This window comes from Tursiops truncatus, chromosome 4, assembly GCF_011762595.2.
Source record: "Tursiops truncatus isolate mTurTru1 chromosome 4, mTurTru1.mat.Y, whole genome shotgun sequence".
Classification (NCBI taxonomy): domain Eukaryota; kingdom Metazoa; phylum Chordata; class Mammalia; order Artiodactyla; family Delphinidae; genus Tursiops; species Tursiops truncatus.
This window is the reverse complement of record NC_047037.1, coordinates 25,353,225-25,368,567: the sequence shown is the minus strand read 5'-3', so window position 1 is coordinate 25,368,567 and position 15,343 is coordinate 25,353,225. Positions and strand designations below refer to the sequence as shown.

Genomic DNA, 15,343 nt, shown 5'->3' with positions numbered 1-15,343 from the left:
ACATCCTCCTGTGTACTCAAGCATCTCTAGAGTACTTATACCTAATTCAGTGTAAGTGCTGTGTAAAAAGTTGTCAGCACACAGCAAATTCGAATTTTGCTCTTTGGAACTTTCTGGAATTTTTTCCCCCAGATGTTTTTGATCTGCGATTGGTTGAATCCTGCAGATGTGGAACCCCCCCCCCAATAGGGAGGGCCAACTGTAATGTGAAGCCAGGTGATCTAGCTTGTAAGATGAAGTAAACCCATTCCCTCCCACAGGGATGCCTTTTGTAATCCCTGCCTCCTAGGAGTATCTTCACAACACCTAGATTGATGGAAAATCTGTTCCCAATATAAAGCCAAGAGAAGAAATTCCAGTTCCATCTGCCACAGGACCAACCTTCTGAGTTTGTTTTCTTTGTCAGTATGTCCTCTGAATGATGAGGATGTGAGATTATACTTGCCGATAGGGCAGAACTTCACAGGCATGCCAGGAAGGCATCATCAGGCACACAGGGATCGGCAGTGACATGTTGCATAAGGGTGTAGCAGGGCATTTCATCCCAGTATAGTTTGTTCCAAAATCATTGCAAGGGCACGGATAGTTACTGCTCTTGAAATTATTATTTCGGTTGCAACAATACCTGTCTTTCGGGAGGAGTACTTACATTTTACAGGCATTCACATTAAAATGTATATAAATTATAAAATTATAAAATATAAATTAAAATGCATATAATTCAAAAGGACAAAAAATCCTCTCATAAAATATATGGATAAATATCTGTTATCATTCATACAGAGTTAGTTATATCAACCACATAAATGAAAGCCTCATTACATAGAACTGAGTGGTGCTGTGAGAGTCCTCAAAATGGGATTCATTAAGCGTATGTGTTTTGTAGAACAGATAGATGTGAAATACAACAGGGCTCTGTGGAAGCCTTATGGAAACATGGTAGCGTTGTGACCTAATATATTTTCATGAAGAACAGTTATTATATTACGCCTTTGCCATTCTTATTTGCATTAATGATGTGTTCATATAAATAACGAAATGTAAAGGTTTCTGTTTATTTCTTGTTTTAGGGTAGCAAAGTGCAATGCTGTGTTTTGGTCAATTCGTTGATAACTGATTTATTTTCTAAATTGTCCTAGTACTATAATAAGATAGATAATTGGTAAGATTATTGTATTGAAAAGTCTGTTCTAATCCTCTAAAATAAAATTAAAGTAAAAGGCAGAGGTAACAGGGTTTTAATGCAGTGTTAGTGTTCATCTCAACCCTCCCACCCGTGTCCCCAGCAATGAAGGAAGACGTTCTGTTGTGTACAGTTGTGATGTTTCAGTTAATCAATGTTTCTTTACCTTAGATAATTGGATTAAAGCCTCAAGGAGAACCAAGGATAGAATGTATTTTGAAGGTTAGTATTCAGAAAATAACCCAACTTCTGTTAAAACCTTAGTGTATCTTAAAAATACTTTAAAAGTCTAATGAATTTAGTCATTTTTTTCTTCCCTGTCACATTTTTAAAGTCCATTGTAGTCCCATTCTTAGAAGAATGAAACTCCACCAACCTTTGGGGGTAGCCCTTCTCTGTTTGCTAATAATAATTCAAAAAGACTTATTTTCCATGTGCATTTGATTTCACATACTTTGCCTTTATATTTACATATACCATATTTCACTGATTTTAAGATTCATTTTCTTTTTTCTAGCTTGATAACACCAAAATTGGGGTTGGCCTTATAACTGATAGTGACTTAATAGTGTATAAGATTTTTTCTTTCTTAATAGTACATAAATTGGTGTACATCAGTGGCATCTGAGATTTAATGAAAAACATGGTACATTTTCCTTAAGGAGGCATTATTTTGCTCTCTCATCCCTACTTTATTTTTTCCAGAGCACTGTGCTGTTTTCCTTTCATAATTTCTTTTGTTTTCTCTCCATGCTGCAAAGTTCAACTAAGACAAATATGTAAATGATGGGTAAGAGTTCTCAGGAGAAACTGTTAAGTTCTAAATTTAATTTTATCATTGTGTAAAATATTAGCATTCCAGCTCCAGTTAATATGTCAGAAGTGTCTTACTTGAAATGTTACATTGAAATCACTTCTAAAGTTGTTTGCCAAAGAAAACTGTAATCCCTTTTAACGATGAATGGATTTCTTATTTGGGCAGAAACTTCTTGCTGGGTGGTTCTCAAATCTGATCATGCATCAGAATCACTTGGAGGGTTTCTTAGGTCCCAGTTCTGCAGTTTCTGACTCAGTAGGTCCGGGGTGAGGCTGCAGAATTTGCGTTTTTAACTAAAGTTTCCAAGTGATGGTGATGCTGCTAGTCTGGGACCCACACTCTGAGAACTCCTGCTTTAGAATATCCTTATTGATTTATTTTGAGTATTTATTCACGATTTAGAATAGAATGAAAAGCTGGGAAGTTTGTGTTTTTCTCATCTGGGTTGAAGTATGCATGTGTGACCATAGGCAGCTCACTTTATCTCCTTATGCCATAGTCAGCTCAGCAGGAAACTTGGATTAAAAAATCAGAACCTCACTTAAAACCAGATGCTGCATCTAAGCTGAGTTTTTCTTGGTATACAAATCCTTCTAAAAATCTAGTGAGCTTCTACTGTCATCTCAAAACAGGAGAAAACGTTACACCTACAAGACAGATTTAGGAAATGTATTGTGAACTCTGTGATCCCCCTTGCTTGCAATTCTTTCCAGTAGAAGGTTCCCGAGGCTGGCTGTGAGCCTTCAGCCAGGTGGAAGTGCTGATTTTATGAGCGTCCTGTGTGCAGGAACTTTTGCCTCTGCATGTGAGCAGACAATGTAGATATACTTGGAACAGTGGGTCTGTGGAGCCAACACCATCAAGAAAGGAAAACAGACACACACACACACACACACACACACACACACACACACACACACACACACACACACACACACACACACACACACACACACACACACACACACACACACACACACACACACACACACACACACACACACACACACACACACACACACACACACACACCCCACCCCCCCCAGAAGGACAAAAGCCTTCCACTCCCTTCCTAAGGTTTCAATTCTGTGAGCCTTTGGCCAGTATAAACTCCTCCGTGTTAACTCTTCGCTTAGGATTATAAATGGATTTTTCTCCTTGTTATCTGTTATGTATCTTTTGCTTCTAGAACAGTTGGGGGAACTATTCTAGAATAGTTGGGGGAACTTCTAGAATAGTTGGAGGAACATCTGGTCTAATGACTCAGATTTCAATTTGTTGCCCCTTTTGCTTTGAAGAGTTGTGTGGAAAGTACATAAAATAATCAAAATGATAGATGGGGTTTTTGTTTTGTTTATTTAGTTGTGGAATATTTTTGTTTTTAGAAAAAACACAAAATTGGAGGAAATCTTTGTAAAACTGCATTTTACTCGTAGGCTAGTCACAAAGGAGTAATCAGGTGGAATCCATAAATTTTCGAGGTGTGGCTCTGTGAACAGATGGCAACATTTACTGCATATCACCATATTGCTATTTTCCATTAGATTTGTCTATAATCAAGTGTTCTTAGTGTAAATTCTTTAGTTGACTTAATTTTAATATAATACATTTGTCTTTTATTTTGTCTTGTATTCTTAACTTTGATCTGCTTTTATTTATAAGGATTTTTTTTGTCTTGTTTTTGTTTATTTATTTATTTATTTGGTTGGGCCTGGTCTTACTTGCAGCAGGTGGGCTCCTTAGTTGCAGCTTGCCAGCCCCTTAGTTGCAGCACGTGGGCTCCTTAGTTGTGACATGCGAACTCAGTTGAGGCACGCATGTGGGATCTAGTTCCCTGACTAGGAATCAAACCCCCGCGCCCTGCATCGGGAGCGTGGAGTCTTATCCACTGTGCCACTGGGGCAGTCCTTTAATTGCTTTCATACAAGTTAAGAGTCCTGGAAACACTAAAACATTGATGACAGAACATGCTTTTAGAGGTGGCCTTTAATTTTAAAGGGTGGTTCCTGCAAAAGATGTAATATTCATATTTATGTCATTAGTGTTTTTTTTTTTTTTTTTTTTTTTTTTTTTCATTAGTGTTTTTTTTAAATTTTCTTACAAAAGTGAATCGTGTTCATTTAAGAAAATTTAGAAAAATGCAGAAGGAAAACATTTGGTAAATGCTACCCAGAGTTAAGCACTGCTTAGAACATTTGGTGTGTGTTCTTCAAGTTATTTACAGGTGATGACTCTACAGTAGAACCAAAATACATTAGTTTTAAACCTTTATTTTGTTTTCAGTGGAACGCAGTGACTGCTAATAGACTCTTGGACTTAGTTGCTCATGGTTTCCAATATGATGCCATTCGTATACTTAGAGAACCATGACATGTAGCTTCACCGTAAAGTACCTCATCATTGTTCAGATATGCATTTCATTATTTCACAATTTCTAAATGTTAATTTTAAGTAAAAGTCTGCCAACGTGATGGCTTAGGCACAAACCCATAGAACAATTAATTGAGCAGGTGACCATAACTCTGAGCCTCAGTTCCCCTCTCTATAACTGATCCTACACACTTAAGGGTTTTAGGCCTAAATGAGGTAAATATAAACTGAGTGTGGTATGTGGCTGAAAATGCACACTGAAGTGCTCAGTAAACTGTAACCCAGGACGTCCCTGGTGGCACAGTGGTTGAGAATCCACCTGCCAGCGCCAGGGACATGGGTTCAATCCCTGACCCAGGAAGATCCCACATGCCGCGGAGCAGCTAAGCCCGTGCGCCACAGCTACTGAAGCCCGCACGTACGTGCCGCAACTACTGAGCCCGAGTGCTGTCCGAGCTCTGCAACAAGAGAAGCCACCGCAATGACAAGCTAACGCACCGCAGTGAAGAGTAGCCCCGGCTCGCCACAACTAGAGAAAGCCCGTGAACAGCAACAGACCCAACACAGCCAAAAATAAATAAATAAATTAATTAATTAAAGAAAACCTTTTACATTTTGGGGAACATCTCTGTGTTTCTATGAATTATTAAGGAAAAATTGGTTAAAAGTAATTAATGGGGCTTCCCTGGTGGCGCAGTGGTTGGGAGTCCGCCTGCTGATGCCGGGGACGTGGGTTCGTGCCCCGCTCTAGGAGGATCCCACGTGCCGCAGAGCGGCTGGGCCCGTGAGCCATGGCCGCTGGGCCTGCGCGTCCGGAGCCTGTGCTCCTCAGTGGGAGAGGCCATGGCAGTGAGAGGCCCGCGTACCGCAAAAAAAAAAAAAAAAAAAAAAGTAATGTACAAAAGTACGTATGTCAAAGTGACTATTTTTTTCTCCTATATAAAATGTTACTTTAGACTCTTTTTAGCATGTATTCTGGTTTTTTTCAATTTGTTTTTCATTTTTATTGGAGTATAGTTGATTTACAATGTTGTGTTAGTTTCAGGTGTACAGCAAAGTGAATCAGTTATACATACACATATATCCACTCCTTTTTAGATTCTTTTTAGACTTTTTTTAAATTAAGGAGTACAAACGTAGGGTGATGTTTGAATAGTGAATGAAAAATGGCTTCTGCAGTTTCCCTTAGCCTTGTTATCTCCTGTTCTTTTTTTTTTTTTTTAATAAATTTATTGTTGGCTGCATTGGGTCTTCGTTTGAGCGGGCGCTGCTCTTCCTTGCAGTGCACGGGCTTCTCATTGCGGCGGCTTCTCTTGTTGTGGAGCACAGGCTCTAGGCGTGCCGTACTTGTGGCACGTGGGCTTAGTTGCTCCACGACATGTGGAATCTTCCCTGACCAGGGCTCGAACCCATGTCCCCTGTGTTGGCAGGCGGATTCTTAACCACTGTGCCACCATGGAAGCCCCTCTCCTGTTCTTTTTACGTGTTGTTGATCTGGATCGTTAGAACTTGCCCTTTTTGTGGGTTGTCATCGCTTTATGCTTTGCTGTCTTGCCTGTGTCGCTTGTCCATGTGTTTCTCTCACCCCATGCACATCTGCTGCTTCGTGGTGGTTAAGGGAAGTAAGCAGAGTACCGCTTCCCTTAGAGAAGATTCTTAGTTTTGCTATAGTGTTTCATGTATGCTTTCAAAAGTAGAAATTCGTTTATTCAAATCTAGAATGCAAACATTTAGTAACGTTTTATTTTAATTAGTGCTTTGTGAAGTTGCCACTGATTTTAATCATTGTTGTCTGTCATCTACTCAGTATGTGTAAAAGTGACAGTCATTAATATTGGGTCTACTCAGAATGTGTTACATGAGAATTTTCATATATTGCTTATTTTTCAAGAAGAGTACTAGATTTGTATCATTATCTTGTATATCAGTTTTTTTTGAGGTATGGTTGATTTATAATATTACATAAGTTTCAGGTGTGCAACACAGTGATTCACAATTGTTAAATATTATACTTCAAGTATAGTTATTATAAAATATATATTCCCTGTGCTGTGCAGTTTATCCTTGTAGCTTTTTTATTTTTATTTTTTTATAAATTTATTTTATTTATTTATTGTTTTTGGCTACGTTGGGTCTTCGTTGCTGCATGCGGTCTTTCTCTGGTTGCGGTGAGTGGGGCCTACTCTTTGTTGTGGTGAGCAGGTTTCTCATTGCGGTAGCTTCTCTTGTTGTGGAGCACAGGCTGTAGGCACGTGGGCTTCAGTAGTTGTGGCACGCGGGCTCAGTAGTTGTGGCTCACGGGCTCTAGAGCGCAGGCTCAGTAGTTGTGGCGCACGGACTTAGTTGTTCCGCGGCATGTGGGATCTTCCTGGACCAGGGCTCAAACCTGTGTCCCCTGCATTGACAGGCGGATTCCCAACCACTGTGCCACCAGGGAAGCCCAGCTTATTTATCTTATACATGGTAGTTTGTACCTCTTAATCCCCTACCCCTATATTGCCCCTCTCCCCTTCCCTCTCCCCAAAGGTAACTACTAATTTGTTTTCTATATCTGAGAGTCTGTTTCTTTTTTGTTTGCTTGTTTGTTTGTTTAAATTTATTTTTTGGCTGTGCCTAGCGGCATCCCAGATCTTAGTTCCCTGACCAGGGTTGGAATCCGTGCCCTCTGCAGTGGAAGCGCAGAGGCTTAACCACTGGACCGCCAGGGAAGTTCCTGTATCAGCTTTTTTAATACGTGGAATATAATTGCAGTAGACATATAATACCTCTAACTGATTTACATGTGCCCGTAAAAATTATTCAAGGGAAATGTGGTATTTAAATTAGTTAAGAAGGGTATTCCTTGGAGTACTTTAAATTTTCCCCAACAGTGTGTCAGCTGCATCATAGTTTCCACCTCTGGTTACAGTTATCATGGTTGTTAATCATGTGAAACTTTTGGACCTGCTGCCTCCCAGGCCTGAGTGGTACCTTCTAGGTGTGGCAGCTATTGCTTTCCAGTCTGGAAGCACAATATTTTATTCATTTTAGGATTCATTGGTCCCAGACCTACTTGTGCATTCCTGCTGTCAGTGGCTGGAGAACTGGCATTTGGTAGTTGGAAGGCAGATAAGATTTTACAGACATTGCATGAGTAGATCTGGCTGTAAGTTAAAGGGACTGTCATGGAAAAGTATATAAGATATATTAGGAAATCAGGATAGTTTGTGTCAAACGGTTTAAATCAACATGAGTAAGTCTCTTTTCAAAAATACACTTGTGGTGAATGCAGTTGGAGCAACATTGTAGTTTTTTCATACTGTCCATAACTGATACTGCTTTAATAAAAATACATTTTTAAAAGCTATTCTTTGTGACCTAAAAAGGGTTTGTTTTGTTTTCAACTTTAGGGTGAAAATACAGCATTGCTATCAACTTATCCTTCCAATGGAATGATAGATTTAAAATATTTTCCATATTATGGGAAAAAACTGCATGTAAGTATTTAGAAGTTCTTAAGTGGTAGTGACTCTTGGAAAATTGGTAGTCTGTATTAAAATGCCAGTTGTCTGGATTAGGTAGACGTATGCCGTATGTAACGTGTGCATCATCTATTCTGGTTTTTAAATACAAATGGTGATGGCAAATGGAGACTCCAGATCTTAACTACAAACACAAAACCGAAGCAGCTAAGTTAAAGGATGATTAGTTTCAAAATACAGTTTCCTCTTTCATTTCTTAGGCTGTGCTTATTTAAAGAATATAGAGAAGTAGTAGAGAAGTCATTATCCAGAGATAACTATTATTGTAGCGTAATTTCTTCCATAGTTTTTCTTTATATGTATATAAATAGCATTTTGTATGTATACTAGTAAACTTTTTATTTTGAAATGATTTTAAACATAAAGTGGCTAGAATAGTACAAAGGGTTCCTATAGACCCTTTACACAGATCTCCCATTTGTCTTATTAGTCTCCATATATATATATATACACACATATATGTATGTATATGTATGTAAAATATATATATATATAATTTTTCCCCTGAACCATCATTGGCACTCAGTGATAAACATGGTGCCTCTTTACACTAAATGCTCTTTACATTAAATTTCCTAAAAATAAGGGCATTATCATATATAACCATTAGCATTGATACTGTACTATTATCTAATCTACAGATCTTGTTGAAATGTCACCAGTTGTTCCAATAATGTCCTTTATTGTAAAAAAAAAAAAAAGTTTTTTCCTGGTCTAGGATGTTACACTGTTATTCACCTATAACCTGGAACAGTTCCTCCATCTGTCTGTTTCATGCCCTTGAGCTCTTCAGAAATGAGTACAGGCCTTTTTTGGCTTACTTTGTTGGTTTATGTTCCTCAGTTTGAGTTTATCTGATGTTTTTCATGATTAAATGTAGGTTGTACATTTTTGGCAGGAATGCCTCAGAAGAAATGTTATGTCCTTTTCAGAATAGCATATCAGGAGGGACGTGGTGTTGAGTCCCATTAATGGTGATGTAAACCTTGTTAGGGTGGTGTCAGCCAGGTTTCCCTAATGTAAAGTTATACTTTTTTTTTTCTTTGTAAGTATCATGTGGGGAGAATACTTGGAGAATTTATAAAATTATTTCTCCTATATCTTTAGCATTTGTCAATTCTTTCCACAATCAGTTACTAATAGAATTGTTCTCAAATGTTTTTTCTAATTTCATCTTTTCTTTTTCCATTTACTAGTTGGCATTCCACTGTAAGGAAGAGCTTTTCCTTCTCCACTGTTTATTTATTTATATCAGTATATTCTCATGGATTCTTATTTAATTCAGGGGTTATATGTTATAATCATTTATTTTGGTGCTAATGTTGTCCCAGATTTGGCTGGTGGGAGACCTTCGGGCTGGCTCTGGCTCCTGTGTCCTTTAGACATGTTCCCTTGATTCCTATAGCACTTCCTTACTTTCTGGCACCACAAGATGTTCCAGGTTCTTCTTGTACTTTCCCTGCCTCAGCCCTGGAATCAGCCCCTAGTTCCTTTTAGTGAAGAATTGTATTTAGAAACCACAGTGATGGCAAAACAATTTTGAGTATATTTTTGTACCAAGTCACACAGCAACCATAAGTAAGGATGTTAGAAACCTAAGTAACATAATCAGTGAGGTAGATCTTCTGCATGTTTATCAAACATACTAATATGTAGATAGATACAATACATATCCTTCTCAGACACCCAGAACAGTCACAAAACTTTATCATAAAAAATGCATGCTCAAGTTTCATAAAATAGAAATATATTACAACAATACTTTCTGATCACAATGCAGGAAAACTAGAAATTATTGAAATAAAAGGGCCTTCCAAAAGAGGGAGGAGGTGGGAACTCTCTAATCAACTCTTGGGGAAAGGGGGAAACTCAAACCAAGATTATAGAATATCTAAAAAACAATGAAGCACAACATAATCACAACCTATGGAATACACTTAAAGCAGTGCTTAGAGGAAAATTCATAGTCATAAACACTTTTATCAATAAAAATTAAAGTGAAAATAAATGAATATCCAGCTAAGGGGAAAAAAAGGTAGAGGATTAAAAAAATAATAGATCTAATTATTAAATTAAAATCTTGCTTTTTTAATTTTACAGAATAAACAAACTCCTGATAAAGTGTAAAGTTATTGCAGAATTTGAATTAATGTATTTTCCTTTATTTGCCAGGGGAGCTATCTACAGCCATTAGTTGCCGTCCAGCTCACCTTCGATAATAGAAATGACATAAACGAAGTCACAGTTGAGTGCAAGATTGATGGATCACCCAACCTAAAAAACCAGGATGATCGTGACAAGTTTTTAGGACGAGTTGTATTCAAAATCACCATGCGTCCATAGTAGGAGTTAAGATATCTCCACAGAGTAAACGTTGTGTTGTCTGTCTTCATTTTGTATCAGCTGGACCTGCCATTCCAGAATTATGAGACCGCCTTGGAGAAAGGTGGAGTGGTACATGACACTGGGGTAGCATCATAATGTGCTTCCAGACCATAGTGTTCGGTATCCTTCAAAGTAACTGCCTGTTGCCTCTGCTGCCTTTTGAACGATGTACAGTCACCAGATAGGGACTGTGAACAGCTGATTCTGAACATGTAGGATGGGGGTTTGTCCAATTTTTATGTGGTTTAATTGCCAAGTGTCTAAAGCTTAATGTGCTGTGCTATGTAAATATTTTATAGATTTAACACTGGTTAACTGTCATATTTTGATGCCAGCAAAGTTTTAGGGGATAAAATGGTACCTGACCAACGTCAAATGACTTTATAGCTGCAAGAAATGCAGTGTGTGGAGAAGTTCTGTATGTGAGCAGGAAAAAGGAAAATAAAAGTGGATTTGAAAGGTTGTCTTGGATGTTTTGTAAAATTATTTTTTACATGCTGAATTAGTCTGTGGATCTTTTTGACTAGGAGCACAACCTTTTTGTTGTAAAACATGTAAAAACAAACAAAAAGAGTGATGGGATTATTTTCAGTGCTGGAACTAAATCTTTTAAAGTATTAAGATTAAAGTATTTTAGACCATAGATAAAAACTGCATTTTTAGGTTAGCCAGTAAGAATATGTGCACCTAAATTTTTATGGAGTTAAATTCATAATATTTAAATTGTATAATAGTTCGTGAAATCTTACTACTGCTTTTATTTAGCAGACTGTGGACTCTACAAATTGTGAAATATAAAAACTTGGAACTTATTCAAAGCTTCCAACCAAACAGTTTTATTTCAGCATTGTCTGATTAGTGTCATGAAGTATTTCCTCTTTCAGTCTGGGGTGTTTGGTATGATTCTTTGTCATAATGTGAGCTACTTTCTCCTCTGCTGAGAAGGGTGTGCTTCCCACATGATCTGTGGTTTTTTTAAAGCCCATTTTTAAAAATTGTTACTTTTCTCCTTAAAAAAAGGCAGGGCTAATATTCTTGAGGTTTTCTTTGTGTTGGTGCAAGCCAGGACGAGTGGGACCCAACCCAGCTGGCTCCGGAATGGCTGTCTGGAGGAAACATGAGTGCTCTGGGTGGCCTTGACTGGCCAGATGGGCCTTGGTGGCCCAGGAGCAGCCTGAACGCTTGGGTAGTTGTCACTCAGCCCCATTGGGAGGTTTGCTCTGTCACTAAGATCTTAGTGATAACAGATTTTCATTTTAGAAGCCTCCTTTGCAACTGAAGAAAATGATTCTTGGAGTTGTTAATAAAGCAAACCTACCCTATCTCTTAAGAGTATAAAACAAGGAGAAAAGATGCTGTGATGGCAGAGCAGTGTCATGGGCTGCAACCAGGACACCATTTTAGTTGGCCAAGTGTGAACAGGTCCTCAGCAGCTGTCAACTTTGGTTCATGTGAAATCCATCTCATTAAATTAAGTATTCAATTAATTTTGTATTTTTGTATCTTTTGAAGTATAGTGTGGGTGGAATTTTTGTTTTAATGAGCTTAGGCAGAAGCAAAGTAGTTCTCAGAACATGTGACAAGAATTGAGATCTCCAAAATGGGTGAGTGGGTTTTGGAAAGAAAGAAGAAAGGGACATAGACATGAGTCCCATTTGTGCCTCCTTGGTTCGGAAGGTTGGTCGTGGCTTGGCCCCTGACTGCCTGTGACCTTAGTTGACCTACCCAACTCTCCCTGGCTCTCGTTTGTGTTGAAATTAGGGGAGTTTAGCAACTTTATCCCAAGCCTGCTGTGGGCCAGGTAATGAGTTGCCAGACTCTGAGGATAAAGAGATGAAGAGACGTGGTCTCTTGAAGATCTTAAACTAGGAGGGAACAGGCTCTGAGATGATGGCAGGTACATGTGAGGGAGGTGGGGGGCCTGGGATATTCCAAAGGTCCCCCGAGACAGTCAGTATGGGAAGGGGCTGGGTCTGTATGCAAAGGGTGACTAGGAATGAAGGGAGCCCTGGACGTGCTTTGAGTCTGCATTTCTGCTACATTTCAGGTTTTCCTCAGAGCTTCACTGGGCATCTTGTTAACAGGCAGATTCTGATTCCATAGGAGAGATTCTGTACACTCAGCAGCCTCCTAAGTGATGCCTAGCCTGCTATTCACAGACCACAGTTTGAATAGCAAGGGGACAAAGGACTAAAGACAATCAGCTTTGCATCCTCAAGCGGTTGAGTCTGGCACTAGTTTGATTACTGGATGGAGAAGATTCAACTGTCAGTTGACTTTAGCTGATACTTAAAATTCAACAGGTATGTTACATATCTAGCTCAAAGAAAATTATGTGTCAGTTTCCGTAGATCTCCAAGCTGTTTTATACTTGGAATTTTTTTATACAAATGAACTCTATTTCCCTTTGATCACTTCCGTGGGTGGGAGGGAACAAATTACAGTATAGTTCAATCCCAATTTGGACATACAGACTCAGCCTTAGACTGTATTATAGTGTCTTAGTAGGGTTTTCTGTACAAGATGAACTCTCCCTACCTCGAACGTGTGTAGTTCGTCCTATAACTTAAGCCCCGTTGTCCTTTCTTAGTGGTAGCTTCCCCGCCACGTGCAGCAGTGAGATAAGAAAGGCTGGTCTGTGCTCTTCACGAAATCCAGTAGGACTGCCTATCACTGAAGGTACAGTCTGTGAGGAGGACTTCCCAGATTCTGTGTAGAGTCTGTTGGAAGAGAGAAATTCACATGAAATCCCCGATCATTCATTGTGGAAGGAGAGGGAGGGAAAATTGGCATTAAATCCTGATTTGCATTTGATTGTTTGGAAATCTCAGGCAGGGTACTTACCCTTCTGAGCTGCGGTTCTCATTTTAACTGTACAATGAGGGTGTTGCCACCCTTCAGGGCTGTGAGGATTAAATGAGAGAATATATATGCCACGCCAACATGCAGTAGATGTTTATAAATGTGAGTTTCCAAAGGCTCCCCCTCCTTTCGAGGTTGCAGGTTTTTCGGGAGTGTTTCCTTCCTGGTAACTGGAAACGGTAAGTACAGTGTTGCTGCTGCGTTGGCGGGTTGTTTATCACTGGGAGGGGTGTGGTAGAGAAGGAGTTGAAAGTCCTTCCTGGCTGCCTGTGGCCTTGTGCAGCAGGTTTGTATGAGGGCGGGGGTCACAAATGGGTGAATTTGAAACTGTCATCCACGTGGGATTTTTAATTTCCCTTGGCTTTTCTTGCTTTAATAAATTTGTCAAGTTGGAGTTTAAAGAAGGCTCAACAGAATTTGCTACATTGGTTTCAGAGTTTTTTAGCTCCATTGGTTCCCGCACAGAAGGAGCTGTGTTTTGAGCCGTGCGTCTTCGTGTGCGCCTCCCCGAGACCGGCCTGCGGCTGACTGGTACTCCAGGGAGGGAGAATCTGTTCCCAGGAGGGCTTCCTTCATACTGGAGGTCACACAGAGATCAGTGTGTCTGCTTTTTGAACAAACCAGTTTCCTCACATTCCAGTGACTTGTCCTTCAAATAAGTCCTTCAGAACTTTTCGGGAATGGTTTCTGGATTTGCTCTCAGGAGCATGGAACAGCCTTTAGCCCTTGTCACGGATGGCAGGATTTGTCCATTGAGGATGGGCTTGCTTTTTAGAAACAGAATTCACTAGGGAGTCAACACTGGGAAGGGCTGATATTTAAGTATGAAAACCAAAGCGGAGAATGTCTCCTGACCCTCTCTTTCCAGATTATTTGTGCGGCCTTGGGATAACTCAAAAGGGCCTTCATGAGAATAAACTGGATTTGACTGGTGACCAACCAGCTAGTGACAGGCTAGCGCTAGTTCTGGATTTGCTTGAAGACAGGACCACTCTATCCACTCAAGTATGAGTCTGTCTGGAATTGGAGAGTATGCAGGGCTGCTGGCTCAGGTGACCTTGGGGTGGTGCTGAGCTCCCAGAGACCCTGCTGCTGACACTCACGTGTCCAGCGCCCCTTCTGTTCTGCAGGTCAGAGCCCCAGGTCTCTAATGCCAGAGCCGAGGGAGAGCGAGGGGTGATATGAAGTGGCAGGCGTGGGCGCCATCTTGTTTTGGCATTAGCCTTGTTCCTTGTGATCTTCCCTCTGGGTGGCTGAGAAGAGCTGAGATGGCGTGGAAAGGATGGACTTCCTGCAGAATTATGTGCACCCTCAGATAAGAGCTCTCTTGGGTGGGAGGGAGTTGAGATGTGTTGAGACTGTATGGCAGGGTAGGGGGCGGGCAGTGGTAACTGGAGTGAAACTAAGGGTCAGGCAGGAAGAACCAAATGAGGCGTGGCAGGGAGAGACGCCAACAGAGATGACCGAGCATTCAGAGCGCTTGGGGTGCCCTTCTGAGACCATTCATCCGGGTTTGGACCTACTGCTGATGAAATCACTGTGGTAAGCAGAATTGGGGCCCCCATGACCTCTGCCTTCTGGTGTCACACCTGTGCTTATGTTGCATCCCGTGGCAATAGGGACTTGGCAGATGAAATTAAGGTTACTAGTCAGTTGACCTTAAAATGGGGAGAATATCCTGGATCATCCAGAGCGCTCAGTGTAATCATGGGAGCCTGAAGCAGAAGTCGGGTCCGAAGCGTGAGAAGACACCCAGTTGCTCTTCTGATAATGAAGGGGGCCGTGTGGAAACAGGAGAAGCAACCGAATTCTGGAAGCCCAGTCTTCCCTGAGCCTCTGGAGGAGAGCCCAGCCCAGCCCACCAAGACGGCTGACCACAACCATGGAGAGAATAAATGAGTATCATCTGAAGCCACTACATTTGTGGTCATTTGTTTCAGCAGCAGATAGAAAGCTAAGGTGGTCGTTTTCTCAATGAAGATCATATGCTCCAACCCAGTCCTTCTCAAGTCTCGGGTGCATGGGATTCATTCAAGGAACCCTGTTTAAAATGCGTTTTCTGATGCAGCCACGTCTAGGGTGGGGCCTGAGAGTCTGCCTTCCTGACGAGCTCCTGTGTGCTGCTCCTCTGAGGATCACCTTTGCCCACGAGGCTGTCGTGCACCATCCTGGTCAGTGCAGCACCTGGGATTCAGAGCCAGGGCA

General features: G+C 40.5%; 1 protein-coding gene and 1 long non-coding RNA gene across 3 annotated transcripts in view; one reads left to right on the top strand and one right to left on the bottom strand.

The window, feature by feature from the left end:
• Positions 1–10,739, top strand: part of ATP1B3 (ATPase Na+/K+ transporting subunit beta 3) — a 41,705-nt gene extending 30,966 nt beyond the window's left edge. For both annotated transcript variants that reach the window (XM_073803750.1, XM_019934293.3), the window contains 3 exons: positions 1,355–1,405; positions 7,760–7,846; positions 10,064–10,739. In XM_073803750.1, coding sequence (XP_073659851.1) covers positions 1,355–1,405; positions 7,760–7,846; positions 10,064–10,234 — 309 coding nt within the window. In that variant the 3' untranslated portion in view covers positions 10,235–10,739. The remainder of the gene's footprint in view (positions 1–1,354; positions 1,406–7,759; positions 7,847–10,063) is intronic.
• On the bottom strand, positions 10,284–15,318 carry LOC117312121 (uncharacterized). Its single transcript, XR_004526269.2, has 2 exons — positions 13,121–15,318; positions 10,284–12,996 (listed from the first exon to the last, which is right to left on the bottom strand). It is a non-coding gene; the product is annotated as an uncharacterized lncRNA (long non-coding RNA).
• Between the last annotated feature and the right edge of the window lie 25 nt (positions 15,319–15,343).